Raw genomic sequence first — 17477 nt, 5'->3', positions numbered from 1 at the left:
TGGTTTTAGTTTTTACAGTCACAACACGTGTTTTATTTTCATGCAAGTGCGAATTATATATGTGGCAATAAAATATATTCAGTAGTGATTTAAATTGAATATTTGGATTAATATTATTTACTATTTGTGAATATTAGTGAAACAATTGTGCTAAAATACTTTTTCAAGTGCTCCAGTATAATTGAGGTTAGTTATCCGTATGTATTATTTATTGATATAAATTAAAATATCATTATTGAAGTTATACTTCTTTATTTAATATAATTAATACTAAATATTATTAAATTATCAATGTTGAATATTTATTATTTAATGATGCCAAAGAAGTATAACTTCTCACGCGCGTACATAAGTACACGCACCCATTTTTTTTTTTTTTAGTGTGGCGATTCTAGCTTAATCTCAAGCTAGCACTGCTACAAGCTATTTTTCTAAACGAAGAACGTTAATTTCTGGTATAACGTATTATTTCGAGCGCCACAGGTTTTTTTTTTTTTAAAAACGGAGAGTATTAAATCCGGGAGTAGGGTATTTAATCAGCATCTAGTTAGATTCTAATTATACTGTGCACTAAATTTCGATTTACCCGCATTTCTTGTACCGAAGCCTTTCTTCTGCCGCTTATCGATGAATGAAGCTTAAGCTAGCAGCCAGAGTTAACAGCCAGTCGTGATAAACTTTTTGAAAATAGAAAAATACAGTTCAGTTTTATCCTCATAAGTCTATAAAAGTATTGGAGGTCTTAAGTATTTCACAAAATTTAAATTTTTGGACTTCATTACCTTATTTGAATGAACATTAGAACGCTTAGCTGCTAATTTCGGCTGCTAGCTTCATCCTCGTTATCGATGAATCAATTTGGAAAAACTGTCAGATACTGTAAAATAATCGTGGGTACAAGTAGAACTGATGTTTGTGATTGATAAATTTTTGGATTTCCAAATTTGCGATGCCAGGTATCTCCCTCCTTTCTCCCGCAATTGCCCTTACTCAGCAGCATGTATTCTGCAACTATTTTAATCTTCTGCGCAATTCCAGAGTTTACATTGTACATTGTCTGTGAATGACTTCTGGTCTACATTTCACCAAGTACTCATTATATTGAACTTTCGTTAAATCAACTTTTATTTCCTCTTTCATAAAGTACAGCCTACTATCTTAACTCTCACATTTCTAACACGTTAAGTTCAATTTCTTCTTCCAAATCGTCATAATCAAAGTTCCGAAATCTACTTTACACGAAAATGATTTCCTTAGGCTATACACACTTCTTATTTTTATATCCTTAAATCAACATTCACAAACTGTCTACGCCATCAACCTTTTCATCTCCCTCGATATAAATTCATTTCACTTTTCTTCTGTTTCCTCGCGTTGTGAGCAGGCACCGTTTGTGGCTATTACACCACCTTTGGCCACACTTACAAAATGTTTGACTTGTTTGCAATACAGTGAATCTAACCAATTATTAATTCAACTATACGAAGCCGTAGCTTAAAAGTAATAATAAACTGAACTTCTTATTTATTCACCCGCCGTTTGAAAACCAATGTTTACAATTATCAAAGTTGATCATACAGTTGTGTGCCTTTTGTAACCAGGTCCTCATTTATAGGTAATTTTATGACCACAAATAATGAATCGGTCGATGGCCGCATACGGTACTGTCTTTTCCAATAACGCCTAGTAGTCGCGATGAGAATACTAAAAGGGAGTCGGCGCAGAAATTGATTCTGCCGAAACTAAAAAGCGCGTAATTCACTCTGGAGAACAGTGTGATCGATGCCGTCATGCCTGAATGCAAAACTAGGGAACGGGAGGACTAGGGTTCAAATCACCGGCGAGTCAAGGAGGACCTGAGCGACAGCATACAAGAATGTAAGACGGGTCACGTTGTTTAGGCGTCGAATCTGCAAGCTCAGCTTCCAACCGAGTCCGGCTGTACTTGGGCAAGGTTTCCTACAATTTTCCTTTTCCCCTTTGCAAATGCAGGCGTTTCGATTTAATATTTTAAGATGTCTGCGATGCACAATGATTATTATTATCATCATCATCATTACATATAATTAACATTGTAATTGCAGTCCTGCCATTTCTCCAAAAATCACAGAACTTTTAAAATGTGGCATATCTAATGTATGTGCAGTTTCTAAAAATTGTTTCGGAATGGTTAGAAGTGAGCTAATTTGGTAGAACGATTAGAACTGAACCAACTTATCAGGAGGGTCAAAAATGAGCTAGCTCGCCGCTTGGTACTGGCTGATTATTTATTTTTCAAACTGTATCGATTAGAAATAATCGGTGCGCATTATAGGCCCGAACTCCAGAAAGTCCGAATACCTCAGCGTCCCGAAAATGCATTTGACCTATGTGAACCTGGCCCCTGACATTGAACTAAAGTTTTTTTTTTTTTCGTTGGCACTCATTTGTGTTTGCACCTTTAAGGGTACAAGTTACCTGGGGGCTTGAAATGGTGAGCCCCTCGTTTAAAAAATCTGGATTTTAATTACGCCATTTGATTGTACCCCGTTTGTGCCGGTTTGTGCCTCAGAGAATTTTTTCCATATCTCCTATGGTGAGTAGCCCTGTTACTATGACCAAAAAATCCACCTCAGATGACATTAATTCCCTTATCGCTCTTTTTGTTTTATAGTTTGAGGGGGAGGGGGGGGGGGGTCACTGATGGTCTAAATTCAAAATGGCAACCTAATCACGTAAGGATCGACAGTGAAATCACTATTCGAACGTACTGTCATAAACTGAGTACGAACGAATATCGCTCGGAATACTTTGACTTGTTCTGAAGGGGTGAAGGGTTTGTTATTTCGAAAAGTATCCGCATCTTCTCACCGGGGGGATTTTTTCAGTGGCGCAAATGGCGACAAACGGTATAAAGTCAAACGATACTTTGGAAAATCTCGTCACTCAGTATAAGGAGTTGGCCATTTTTAACACCACTCCATTTCTTGGGGTACAATCAAAATCGAAAGTGGCGTAAACAACTTTAAAAGTTAACAACTGGCGTAGTTAAAATCCGAATTTTTCAAAACGAGGGGCACACTATTTTTAACCCCCTGGTAACTTTTTACCCTTAGGGGTACAAACGAAAAAAAAAACTGCATAAATGAGCACAAACGGAGCACAAACGAATGCCGTCGACAAAAATTTTTTATTTATCTGGTGGGGGCCACGTCCACATAGGTGTCGTTCTGTACGGTAAAAATCACGAATCAGTATTTTCCGAAGCAAAATAAACGCGAAGGAGTCTACTGTAGTTACCATAGGGTAGATGTACCGTTCTTGCCCATCTTAGTACCGTATCCGGCCGTCTATCGTATCGTTTGTGACCATATCCATTGCGTGTAAAAAAAAAGCCTGGCCATAAATGAAACGAAAGCGTTCCGTCAACTTTAAGCACTATAAAATTTGAGTTTCAAACTATTGAGCAGTAAAAGATGCACTGATATTTACTGCAGACGATTTCTAATACCAGAAACAATTTAAACGCCATAAGAGACCAAACATAGCGCCCCGGCCACAAACGGCACCTTTACCCTAAAATATTGTAAATCGGGTCGCCGGCCTAAGGGTGGTTACTGGAAATTTGCTGCAGAGACTCTTGACATCATGCCGAATTTGCGGTACCTCAAAGGAATTTCCAAAATCAATTGGCAAATCGAGATCTCAGTTGAGAACGGAAACGACAGACATGGACATGAATCGATTTTTATCAATCAATTTTCCTTGAAATATTGAAATATTCAGACTTGTTGATTCTCTCTTCCTCCACGCTCCACATAGAAAATTTTTATTCGTTAACGAGATGAGGCTTATTTTTTTTACCACATTGTTGATGTGATAGTGCATATAACTACGATCACGGTGTGTTAAAAAATAATTGTGATCGTTACAAATATGTACCATCGCAACAGCGATATAACAAGCAAACGGCATGTCATTATAGAATAAAACTGTTATCTGTACAGTTGAGACAGTGGGGAAAAAAGAGGATCAGTAATTCTAAATTTACTAACATTCCATTTTGTGCAGAAAATTTGATTGAATTTGATTGAGGATCGATTTTGTGTATTTGTCGTTCTCACTCAAAATCTAAACAGGGTGGTCACTGGTCAGGGAATTCTGAAAAACCTGGAAATCTCGTGGAATTCTGAAATTCTAGAATAGTTGGGTAAATGTCAGGGAATCGTTTAGTATATTTTTTATCATACAAATACGTGACACAATTTTTTTAAACTTTAGATAAATTACATCGAATACGAATGTTTTTAACATCGCCGGAAGGTTCTCATCAAACTTTCAATATTCCTAAATATTATCTTGCAACCGATTCTACGCTTTGGCTAGATGAGACAGTGTGACACAAGTGACAGTTCGTACTTTCGAAGATGAAGGATTCGTCGAAATTCCGGTCAGGAAGAAGAAGAAATTTAATATTTGTAAGACTTGAATATATATATACAAATATTAAATTTCTTCTTCTTCCTGACCGGAATTTCGACGAATCCTTCATCTTCAATCTACCTCCTGGTCACGAACTTCTTTCCTAAGTTCGTACTTTCATTAAAAAAAAAAAAAATTTCAATTTACTATAACCAATTTATCCGAATTGGTCAGGGAAAATTATAAGATTTTTGTCTAGAAAACTTCGAAAAAGTCAAGGAATTTCGTGATGGAGATTTAATGGCCACCTCGCTGCTAAAAGATCTCGATTTGCCAATTAATTTTGAAAATTGCGTACAGTATATTTTATTGTAACTAGAATAAACGTCTTCGTGTTTGCTTCCGGAAAATACTGATTCGTGATCATCGTGATTCAGTCGTGACAACTGTGAATCGAGACATGCGAGCCCTGTGAGGTTAGCATGCCATTTTCGGAAAAAGGATTTTTTTAGGGAGTAGTGAAATCCTTTGGAGGAGTTTTGAGAATTATTTCCTGGCGATAAGGGTTCGAGAAATCATTTTCAAAAAATAGAGCCCTAAATTCAGGAGGCATCTCATTTTGATTTTGCAAAGATATTTTTTTTTCGCCAGTTCTGGATAGTATTCGAATAGTTCTATATTTCTGAATTCAATTATAGAACAAATATTAATACTAGTTCCCCATTTTTGCAAAATCATTAATTTCTTCTAAAATCTAAGGAGAGTTGAAAGAACTCTAGAGTTCTTCAGGAGGAAATCATATTTCGTCGCGTTACTGTAACGTTTGAAAGATATACTTACGCGCATTCCTTACGATGAATTTTCAACCCCCAGAATTTGCAAAATATTTGACCGTGGGACTTGGTTTTTTAACGTAACTGAAGGAAATAAAACCTGAAGAATTTGCCAAATTCCAAACTTACGCAAAAAGTTATTGAATTTATCGTTAAAACTCTTACCTAGTTACCCAAAGTCTTGTCAGAAGCTGAAAAATGCTCAAAATTAATTTTCATCGACAAGGAGTATGCGTAAGTACATTGTTCAATATTTCAGTAACGCAACGGAATATAAATTTTTGACTATGGGAAACTCTGGAACTCACAAAGTATTTGCAATTTTGCAGAAATTGGGTACTTATACTTTTTCGATTTTTTTTTTCCTTTTTCCCATGACTAGCATCCAGAACTATTTCTTTTTTATTCCATTTTTTCGAAATAATATTTTGAACCCTTATCGTCCAAAAATAATTTTGAAAATTATCAGGAACTCTAGACTTCTAAGAGAAGATTTTAGAGCTTTGAAAGCAAAGATATATTCTTTGCAAAATGAGCTGCTAACTTCGCAGACGTCAGTTTGGTTCAGTTCTAACTGGCCCGGCGAGTTAGCTCAGTTCTGACCGTTCCGCTGAGTTGGCTCATTGTCAGTTCTAACCGTCCCAACGAGCTAGCTTAGTTCTAACATTCTTGTCAAGTTAGCTCACAATCAGTTCTAACCGTTCCGACGAGTTGGCTCAGTTCCAACCGGCTCGTTGAGTTAGCTCAGTTTCATTAGCTATCCTGTCGAGTTTTGCCTAGACATGTGCTAACATGTGCAGCCTGTTGATATTAAAGGGGGTTATAGAAGTCAAAGTACACTGCGATTAATATTTGATTTATTTGTACAATCGCCAATAAGTGTTTTATTGTCTTTTCGTCGTTACAAGCACTGCATACTTTCGCGTGCGCTCTCACAGTAACTATATCAAGCTGGAACCGCCACATTCGAAAATCGATAAATCTCCTGTGGAATCATCAAGAGGTAATTAATATAACTATTGAATAAAATTGATTCTTTTCTATCGATGAAATTCAACATTGCCAATGTGTACTATTAGCAATTAATGGCGAATAAAATTCATGCGTTTTTGGAATAAAAATAATGATATTTAATATAGGTCATTGGTATGAATTCGCCCCTAGCGTTTAGGCATTGACAGGCTCTTTGTGCTAATATTGTCGAAGTACTTTTCGTTTGGCGGCATTTTTGTGATCGTTAATAAATAACTTGTCATTACTAGCATTTTTAATATAAATTATCATTGATTTACAATTCTGATTCACGGGTGGACTCGATTCAATAGATAGGGGGGATTACGTTGGCAACAAACCGAGTTAACGTAGAGTGAAACATGGTTTGGATGACAGTGACTGGTTTATACAGGCAGAACATATTATTGCAACAAATTTGTCAGTGATGAACAATTTTTAATACTGTTGACACCTGTTCCAATAACACTTCGTACTGATGCACCGGAATAAAGTTACAGACAAAACTAGAAATCGCTCTATGTAAATTAGTCTCCGAGATCATGAACTGATGAATAGGGGTCTTAGGATTTCTGATAGCGTCAAAGTAGTTCAAACTATTCCGACGAACGGTCCCAAGGAACTTGAATTATTTTCGAGTAGTAACAGAACAGAATAATCAGTTCGATCGTTGACGGAAGATAGGAAAACTGGAAAATTTGATGTTCTGGAAAATTCACTCAGATTTCTCTGCTGATTGTTCCTGGGGTTGTGATGTTGATAATGCTTCTGTTGTCTGAGAGTATTCAATAATTCGTTGTTTTAGAATGACCGAAATCTGAAAATGAACACAGAATTACTTCAAAACTTGAATGGATTCTCTGGAACACAGCCTTTTAAACTATACAGCAGAGAGCCTATAATTGTCAAATTAATTTAACGCATCTAGGAACCCTCGTAACTTGTTCCGTCAAAGAGTTACGCCGATTTTTCAAACTCGGAGGGTGTTTTCACCTAGAGGTAGCTGTCAGAAAATGTTTTAAACACGGACTCCTGAAGCCTTCAATGAACTTTTAATTCTCGCGTGCACAGTTTTTCGAAATTTCTCTTCGATCCCCTGGTTTTTGGCGTGGCGGTTCCAGGTTTATCTCGAGTTGGCATCGCCACAGGTTTTTTTTTAAAAAAACGGAGCATTTACTTCGGAAATAGAGCATTTAATTAGCCTTTAATTAGCTCGTAATTATTCCACAGGAGATTCATCGATTTTCGAATGTGGCGGTTCCAGCATGATGTAGCTTCTCACGGTTCGTCCCGAACTACACTTAAAATTAGTACCGTATGAATAAATTTTAGTTTTTCGATGTCCACTAAAGCGCATTGTAAAGAGAAGGAGGTACGAAAAATATGAGTGTACCGAATGACAACCTTACTACGTGACCAATTTGGATCTAACCCTCCAATCTTCTGTATCGAAAGTTTTATTGAGAGTTTCGGGTGTCTTTGTAGGATGTTCTAGAGTTCCTGATGATAATTCAAAAAAGTTCAGTTACTAAACGCGGAAAAAGGGATTTTAAAAATATGGGGAGCTAACTCCACGGAGTCCGCCCCCCACCCCATTTCGAATATATCGGAAATGCGAATAGAGTCCTGGCTCTACAAAATAGAGTTCTAGACTTCTTTCATAGTTGTAGCAATAGTTCTGAATCCCTAAAAATATTTTTTAAGTATCAAAAGTACGATAAATCAAAATGAAAATTGTAAATAACGTCGCGAATTCAAATTTGATAGCAACAAGTGTACCCGAAATCCAAAGAACTTGAGGGGCTACCCAGAACTCTGAAAGACATACTTTTTTTTCTTGGCACCATGTAGTTGTTTTATTTTTACTTTGTCCAATTTTCATGTAGTTATATTTTTCGAGCAATTTTGAATTTCCGACGGTAGTTGTGGTTGGTTCCCCGCGATTTCTGTCGATGGCCCCATTGACTCCAAGACATTCAACCAAATTGAAAAAAGTCACGGTCCTATTTCGATTCCAGAAATCGAAATTACTCTCTTGGTTGATCACTCGGAGTCGTCTCGCGACGAGTGTGCCTGACAATCCGAAGAACTCTAGTGGGGCTGCCCAGAACTCTGGTATGGGGGGTTAGCTTTTTGGTAAGCTGGCTTCACCACTTTCGATAATTGATCTCCTCACCACAGAGACGAGCTGAAAAATCGTTGTTATTTGTGGCGTTACAGTGCTCACGATTAGCTCTTTAATGTATCTTTTCCATCAAGTGCGGGGGAAGGGAGCAGCTTCATGGACGTCTCATCTGTACATGTCTACCTTACTAATATTTTATAACATTCTTGAAACACATTCGTGCCCGTAAGTTTATCACATATGAGAAATATCTAATGCAGATACTTACGAAGATTCTATAGGTAAAATGGGCGTCGTGTAGTTGTTCCAAAATCGGGAGACCTGCATCCAATCAAAGTGTAACAAAATTATAACGAATGATCACAAAACTGTTCGATTGGTCGGGCCTCATTACCGATTATAAATCTATTTTCTCGGCATACATTTCAACGTGGTTTGCCTGAATGCAGATTTCATTGGACAAAAGACTGAATATTACAACGGCTAAACAGTATTTCATATCTTAGAAAAATCATGCTGTTGTATAATCGATACACGTACAATGTCATACACGAATTTTCGGATGTTTTATGTTGCAAGCGGGACAATTTGTATAGACATTTATCGACTTCTCTCTTCCAATGGTTTTGCGAATATTCAATCTCTAAAAATGTGTTGGCTGTTTCACTGCATTGGAAAAATACGACACAGATTCTCAACGAATATAATTCTTACATAGTGGTATCGGTTAATGCAAAAAGGAAGGAAATTCTGATAGTGAAATCATGCGATGAATATATTGTCTCACCTGTTCAATATCCACTACTGTGGTCCTTATTTAGGGTGTTTTCGAAAATTCCTGCGGACAAGACGGAAAAAGTTTGCAAAAATATTAAAATACCTATGACTACAGGGAAGACGTAAACCAAATTTCAGATTTATCGAAGCACTATTAAGGCGGGAAAAAAAAGAATGTAGTAAGCTCGAATTTCCATGTTATTTAAATGGGAATTTTCTCTGCTTTGGAGGCAGTTCTTAGAGTTGACCTACAGGCTTCAAGTTTTGCGTACATTTTTTTTTTTGATTTTTTTGCAAACTTTTTCCGCCTTGTCCGCAGGAATTTTCGAAAACACCCTAAATAAGGACCACCCTAATATCCACCCAAATTGCTCGAACGCTAATACAGGTTGGAGCCTTGTCACAGCTCAAGTAACGAGACAATCGAGGACGATGATGAGATCTACAGCAGCGACGATGAAGAGCAAGAAGACAGCAGCGACTACTGCAAGGGAGGCTACCATCCGGTCAAGATTGGGGATCTCTTCCTGAATCGTTATCACGTCACCCGGAAACTTGGATGGGGACATTTTTCAACCGTATGGCTATGCTGGGATCTTCAGGTAAGATCTTTCGACTTCTAAATTAGATATACTTCAAATAAACACATGGTAGATATAAGTCGGGTAAGACAACGTGGATAAGATGCGCAGAAATACTTTTAGCAACATAATTATTATCATTCCTAAAAGATTTTTAAGAACATCTATCTGTAGAAATCGACAGTTTTTCAAGAATTTGAAATTTCACTAAATGCTCGTAGCTATAATACTTCCTCTATAATCTAATTTTCATTTCGTGGGCGGTATGTAAATGGTAGGTGGAGTTTGAAATATCGAAAGACCATTAGCCTGAACGACTGAATACCTGAACAATTTTATGGAAAATGTGCAACATTCTGAAACATTGACATTTCGTGTCGCTGAGTCACACAGCATGGAAAGTGCAAGGCTCCGAATGTGACGTTTTGGAAAAGAATCCTTCAAAGTTGTAAAGCAGCAGTGGCACAATGTTTAGAAAGACCTGTCGCACGAACGACGAATTTCTAAGCGAGTGAGGTCCCAAAGGCGCACGCAATTCCAGGCACCACGGCGCAAAATCCTAAACCATCACTGCGCACACGCGGGTCTAGCGCGTGCGCGTGTTAGTAAGCATATTTGTCTTATGATGTGAGTACAGTGGATTCGGTACAAAGATTTTTCTGAATTTGGCTACACCGACGTTCTGTTATTTACAACTACACGGAGGGAAAATAGTCATTGAATAAACTAAATGTGCGTTCACGGACGGCGAAATGAATACTTAATTGTGTCAATTCAAGATTTGTTAATCTATCAAAATATTTAGTTGGACTATTTAAATCAACTAAATATTTTGTTAGACCAACAGATTTTGAATTGACACAGATGAATATTCATTTCGCCGTCCGTGAATGTACATTTTTCTCTCAATATATGGTTGTTCTGAATTCTGCGCATACGGAATCGTAGACCAGAGGAGTTTGGTTGTTTGTTTGGACTTTTAGAGTTTCGGGCAATCGAGGCTCTAAACCTTCCGCATTTCACTTTTTGGAACTCTGCACATTCGAGTTCTTAAGCTTCCGGGGTTTTGAGGTCTCAGAGGATGGCCTTTTGGTAGGTTATACAATCCAGAATAAAGTTCTTCAAGTGCAAGAATAATAATATCTCATCTATGATTCCACTTTCACTGGATGAGAATAGCCACTCGTCGGAAGGCTGGAAATTTTTTGGTACTGAGCGTTATCATTCTGCGTTCGGTTAAAGGTTTTTCGGAAAGGGTGTATACACACACGGGAAAATGAATTCTGAGACTGCTAACTTTTTCGAAAAGACGGATACGTTAGTAATGGAGCCAGCCCGCAGTCTCACCATCGGCTAGCCGGAAAACCATTTGAATTTTATATTGTATGTTTATGTTTTGTGCGTAAAGATTGAGCCTTCTTCGTGGCTGACGGGCGGTAGTTGCTGCAAGCTACAGATTCTACATTGTCAGTCTAACTGACTTGCCCAAAAAGTTAGCTGTCTCAGAATTTATTTGCCCGTATGGACGGAAAATCGTGGAAGGCTTATTTTTCGGAAGAGTAGATTATGTTGGGAATGCATTTTCAGCCCGTAGCGGCCAGCCGACAGTAGCAATGCGGAGTGAATCTGCGTTGACAATGAAACCAAATCGGCCAAAAAATGAGTCGCCTACGATCTACTTGTATACAGTAGTATTTATTAAGGTCTTAACCTTCCGGTTAACTTGTTTTAGATCCAAAACAAAATGCGAGTTCAATTCTGTACGAGTTTTGTGACAGTGACTGGCGATGCAGCCGATGTAAAAGAATGAGAGGCATTGTCACAGAATTCGTATATAATCTAACTTGCATTTTGTTTCGGACCGAAAATAAGTTAGCCGGAATGTTGAGGCATTAATGAATATTACTGTGTATACCTATAGAAATAATTCAGGAATTCATTTATTAACTTGATACCAATTGCATATTGCTTTTGAGAGGTATACTCGTAATTGAGATGTGGCGGAGGTAGGAAATTATGTTTTATGAACGGTGGTTTGAGTTAATTGGGTATAAATTGTATGCAAATCATAAACTAACTGGCTGCTAGCCTTACCTCTTATAGCAATGATCCGACAGATTCAGACAGTTTTCTTCCACATTTTATTCATTTAGTCTTCCTTATGACATTGCTGATGATAGGACAACGTAGACTTGGTCATCTAAAACGTGTGATATTAATATATAGAGTGATACTAAAGTCTGAGATGATATCTCAGCTTCAGGTGCACACAGCATGAGACAGAAGTGTGAAACATACATTGTGAAATATAGAGGATAAAGAGCTGTAGACGTAACGCAAGAGTATCCGTAAAATTGTTATGACAGAGCGCGTTTAGATATGTGCTAGGTATCGTCATTTTTTACACCAAAATTAAGAAACTCTTGGAAATGACAGGAGATGAGAAATCTTACTGAGAAAACATTGAAGAGCCATTGTCAATTATGGTGTACGTGGTGCAAAACGTCTTTGTTGAAATGAAACTTTATGAGCCGCGTTGCGAAAGTAACTTTTCAAAGCTGTTGTAAAACGAAGCTCGCAATTGTGTTATTCAAATAATGAAGAGACCTACATTTTTTGATAGCATATAAGTAGCACAGAATCCATGTGCGATGTTACTTTTTAGAATATTACGTAGTATAGGTGTAGGGCTGTCATTTCAATTCAACTCAACATCCCTATTAAAAATGGTGTTTTCCCGATTACCTGTCGAAGCACAAAAAATTAACAACTGTAGTCAAAGTTAGCTTTGTAACCGAGCGTGATATACGCTCAGTTCTAAAAGTCTCCCGATGCCGTCCATGCCCCAAGATGGCGCCCCGCACCGCGACTGCGCAAGTGAGCTGGCGTCGCGGTGCGTCACGGCCACGACGTCACACCTCACGCGGAGTATATAACGGCCGCAGTCGCAACCAGAACAAGCAGTCGCGCCACCGACACTGTGGCGCACAGATGTACGCCGTACCGAGGCAAGCGAATTCAACAACGTTGTCACAGGTGCATTGAACCTCACGTGGTATTGACTTTTCGGAGGTGCATTGAACCTTCTACTTCTAGGCATTCTGGGTCTCCCAGGTTTCCTTTCATTAAGGCGCATTGAGCCAACCGTTTTACCGCGGATTAAAACATCAAGCTAACCATATTTCCACTTTCCCCGAGTTCAGCTCCTCAGGTTATACCGCACCACCGGTCATATTGGCAAAGGGCGACTTCTCACGATTGAAAGAACAGAGACGTACTATTTTCCCCTTCCTTCGCTTCTTTCCTTTACTTCGTCAGATCTAGCGAGGGGTATATAACTCTGTCTATTCTCAGCCAGCATTCATTCGATGTGCAACCTAGCTGAGGTACACACCCACAACCATCCTGAACAGACAACACATACAGTGTATTCCGAATTGTATATGAATATCGGGGAGGCCGGCAAGATGGCGGGACAACCGGTTGAGCGGGTATAGTAGCGCCAAGTTTAGAGTTAAATTCGAGAAGTAAAATGATCTTAGGAAACTAATTATCAGCTAATCGTGAAGAAGACGGGATTCGAAAAAGCGGGAGTAGAAAATTCCTACGGTAAAGTGTCGAAGAAGTGGAAGAATCACAGTGAACTAAACCAAATTGGCAACAGAGCGCCATACTGTAACCCATCGGAGAATTAACTGAGAGGCCAGAGAGACACGAGGCCAACGAGGACAGAGTTTTGCAAACAAGAGAAGAAACGAGGTACAGGGGAAGATTCCAAAAAAAGCAAACAACCGGCACAGCACTGATCCAGAGGAGACGCAAAGAGGTGTCAAAGCATTACAGTAAGACCAAAAAATCCTTCTACCAACTCCGTAGTTACAAATAACTCTAAATAAATAATGGGTAAGAGCACTCCGATATATGTAGGCCTAAGCAAAAGTAATTATTAAGTATAATTAACAATCCTTGTGTAAGTAGATTCTAGGCTCAAAGTTTTGCTAACATATCAGTAGTTGGAGAAGACAGCAATGGAAAAAAGAGGGGAAGGGGACAGAAGTCGCAAAGTTAGACGGTTTCGAAACAAAAAAAAAAAAAAACATAAACACCAGGGAAGTTTCTCCTCAGAGTATAAATCCATTTGTAGAGGATATACAAGACATAAAATAGGTGCGAGTAGAGAGTTTAGCCTAGACTCACACAGAGAAAAATCAGAGGCATTAACCGAAAGATCACAGACACAGTATGTGGATACCGTAAAACGGGTTCACAGCGAATCAGAGAGACCTTCTAGAGGATAGCCATCCGTTAGCTCCACCGTGAACAGCCAAGTGCAATACAGGACAGAACTTTTTTAACGAAATGTTAACAGATACGATCTAGACTCTTTTCCTCCTTATATAGTGCACGTATTCGATAAATACCCGTAAAATAATCTGGGAAACTATCACTCTTCGGACGGAAACTAACAATAAGACAGTGCAACATCAAAATTAAGGGCGTAAATAAGGTGGAACAAGAGAAGTTTCCGGTTCAATTCGAGACAGTCCACCACCTTCGTAGAAGAGTGTATCCACGCAGTCGGAGAATCTTAAATTTCAACGCTTTCCAACTCCAACGACTTCAAGGCTGGAATGTTTCACAGGATCCCTCTAGATTTCACAAAGGAGCGGGAAGGCCTTGTCGTCATGTCCGAAAGAGTGATAGAAAAAATGGAGATATTAAAAAGGAGGGTAGAGTTGGAAGAAGGGGCGTAGGATCCAGAGTACAAGAGTACAGGTATCGCGAAAATATTTGTATGTACATACAGTAGTACCAGCATCAAAAAGATTTAAAAAAATTTAAGAATCGTCAGCGAATTTAACCAAAAAATGAAACGATGTTATAATTGCCAGTGTTTTGGACATATGGGGACCAACCGCAACGATCCTTCAAGATGTAACAGGTGTGGGGTGGCCATGAGGAGGAGAACTGCATAAATCAGGTTAAATGTGTTGACTGTTTGGAACCACACTATGCATCAGACTACGGATGCATCATATTTAAGTTTAATCAATAAGTAGTCAAATTAAGGGACTCCATAGGCACCAACTTTGAGGAGATGGAGGCGTGGACCACGGGGGTACCATAACAGAGGCAGGTACAGCCAAGGTCATAATTCGCGGTAGTGAGAACCTTCAGCCAAGTATTGGGGCAAGTAGCGTTAATAATTTCCATATTGATGGAGGAAGGCCAGGAGAATCCTGTTTGCAGGTGAGAACTAATAGCCAATATGCCTCGAAATTAGACTCTAGAATAGATGAGGAAGAGAAGAGAGAGATTATGAAAATCAGTCAGGAAATAATTGATATCAGAAGAATTTTGATAAGCCAAAAAATGAAGGGCTGAGAATTACTTACGATTCTCAACCAAAGAGAGGCCCTGGCCATAAATGAGGCAATGGAGAAAAGAGGCAGCAGATTTAACTCCTTTCCCATACATGATAAATAAATAATTCATCGATCCCAGGTCTAGCCACCTTGTACATACACGCCTGCCTGAGTGGGGACTACGAGGAACAGGGCTCGCCCCCCTCTACAACTAGAGAGGTGTAGTTGAGGAATCCATCCAATACGAACTCAACCGGTGTGCGCAATACCCACTATAGGGAAACGATATAAGAAACCCCCGAGGAGAATGGGTTGCGGACATCTTTTCAGAAGTAAATCTAGGAGTCATCAATAATGGACAAGTTACCACAATCCAATCAGAACTGGGCAAAAATAGAGTCCCCGACATAACCATCATCACCAGCACTCTGAGTGTAATTACGCAATGGAAAGTATTGCCGGATACAACGAAGAGTGACCACTTTCCTAGTAAAAGATGGGAGAGAAGTTCCATATCATTGATACATGGTCCATAATTGGTACGAAAAGAGCAAGGTGGGAGGCCTTTGTCACAGAGTTTAAAAAGTTATGCAAAGAAAGGGAAGCCGTTAACGAGGGAAACTTTCTTATCAAATATGATCACTTAACAAACACACCTACTAACGGAGAAACAAATCAGGCTCATTTACCGAGTTCTATGTGACAGGAGAATAATTGGGTATTCGGATGGGAGAAATATAGGAGAAAAGACGACAAGCAAGGGACTTCCGAAAGGAACTATCGTTAGTCCCCCACTCTTCAACATCTATCTCAGGGATATAGTACCTTCCGGAAAATGTAACTCCATCTTACGCGGATGATATGAGGATCTTGACTTCTAATGCTAGTTCACTATCGGTAGCTAGAGCGCTACAGAAATATCTAACCGCCCTGGGGGGTAAACTCTTCACAAATTACTTACAGATCTCGTGTTTAAAGACGAAGTCGATTATTTTTAACTACAAGAAAACGCATATTAGACCGAACACAGTTAGTTTAAAAATTTATAGAAATGTGGTAAGTAACGTTAGTCAGACTCGATATCTCGAGGTAACGTGAGATGCGAAACTTAGTTGGAAGCCACACACTGATGCAGTTGGAAGCAAAGTGGAAAATTGCTGAACATCTTACAATCAATAGCGAGCATTAAATGGGGATCTCATCCAATGACACTAATTCAGGTATAAATGGGCCTAGTTACACCGGGTTTGGGATGGGCAGGACTGCTAGTGGGCACAATTCAGCTATGAGAACAGGTCTAGATTGCTTTTAAGCCACCCCAATCAACACAGTTATACATTTGAGCGGTTCGGTTACGCTAAAGGATAGATTTGACAAATTATTCCACCGATTCTTATCCAAAAGGTTGGCTAACCGAAAGAGTTCCATAGAATGAAAGCTCAAGAAGATTCAGGTGTTGAAAAATCAAAGTTATATAGATAATGGGCAGGCTCTAGACTCGAAACTATAACACCTTTGGCAAAAGATGAGAGTGGTACTGAGATTGCTGGGAAAGGAGAAAGGCTTAGCCACATACAGGATAGACTTCCATACCTTATTTCTCAGTAATGACGTAAACTTTGAATGGGGTAAATATTGAAAACCAATACAGGTAATTCCACGGACTTCAAAATCTTGATCGAGTTTGAGTACCCAAATTACAAAGTAGCCTATTCGAATGGGTCAAGGCGTCCCAACAATAAAGTAAGTAGCATAGGAGTTTGTGTAAACTAATATCCACATTCTCCTATAACCTGGTCGGCAGATCCGAAAAGAAGCATAGATAATCTAGGAATAATGACCATTTACCATGGAATACAAAGGATTTAAAGACAAGGAAGTAAAAGGGAATATACTGGTGTGTACAGACTCGTTAAGGGCAGTTGGAAGTACCCAAAAAGAGGGACTGGACCTCGGACTGGACACCAAAATTTCCAAGACATTGGACCTTACCGTGTTAGAAGAAACGAGCAAGGGCTATGACATTGCCATTATGTCATTATGTATCTCTGCACACTGCGGTATAGAAGGAAACTTGCGAGCGAACACCCTAGCCAAAGAGGAGAGTAACAAGGTCTAAGTGGACCTTATGGGTCTATCATATAAAGAATTATACCCTATCTTTAGAGACCAATCAAGTAAGAACACGAACAGGTTCATACAGACCTATGGTAGTCCGCCAATATCTAAAGGAGTGAGATACACCAGAATGGCGGGAAATTTCAAACTCAGTCCATGGTTTAGAAATTTGAACTCGGACACGGTCCGAATTAGTATCGTCAATAGACTAAAAACAGGGCATACAAGAACGAAAGCTCACTTCGAGAGAATGAATATCGCTGAA

General features: G+C 38.9%; 1 protein-coding gene across 3 annotated transcripts in view; it reads left to right on the top strand.

Annotated features, from left to right (window-relative positions):
• Positions 1-17477, top strand: part of LOC124299707 (SRSF protein kinase 3) — a 40031-nt gene that overhangs the window by 5823 nt on the left and 16731 nt on the right. For 2 of the 3 annotated variants that reach the window (XM_046753017.1, XM_046753009.1), the window contains one exon: positions 9536-9749. In XM_046753017.1, the coding sequence (XP_046608973.1) occupies positions 9536-9749 (214 nt within the window). The remainder of the gene's footprint in view (positions 1-9535; positions 9750-17477) is intronic. The other variant, XM_046753025.1, reaches the window with a different exon arrangement.

The sequence above is a fragment of the Neodiprion virginianus genome, chromosome 1, assembly GCF_021901495.1.
Source record: "Neodiprion virginianus isolate iyNeoVirg1 chromosome 1, iyNeoVirg1.1, whole genome shotgun sequence".
Lineage (NCBI taxonomy): Eukaryota > Metazoa > Arthropoda > Insecta > Hymenoptera > Diprionidae > Neodiprion > Neodiprion virginianus.
Note: the sequence above shows the minus strand (reverse complement) of the source record. Positions and strands in the feature narration are given on the sequence as shown.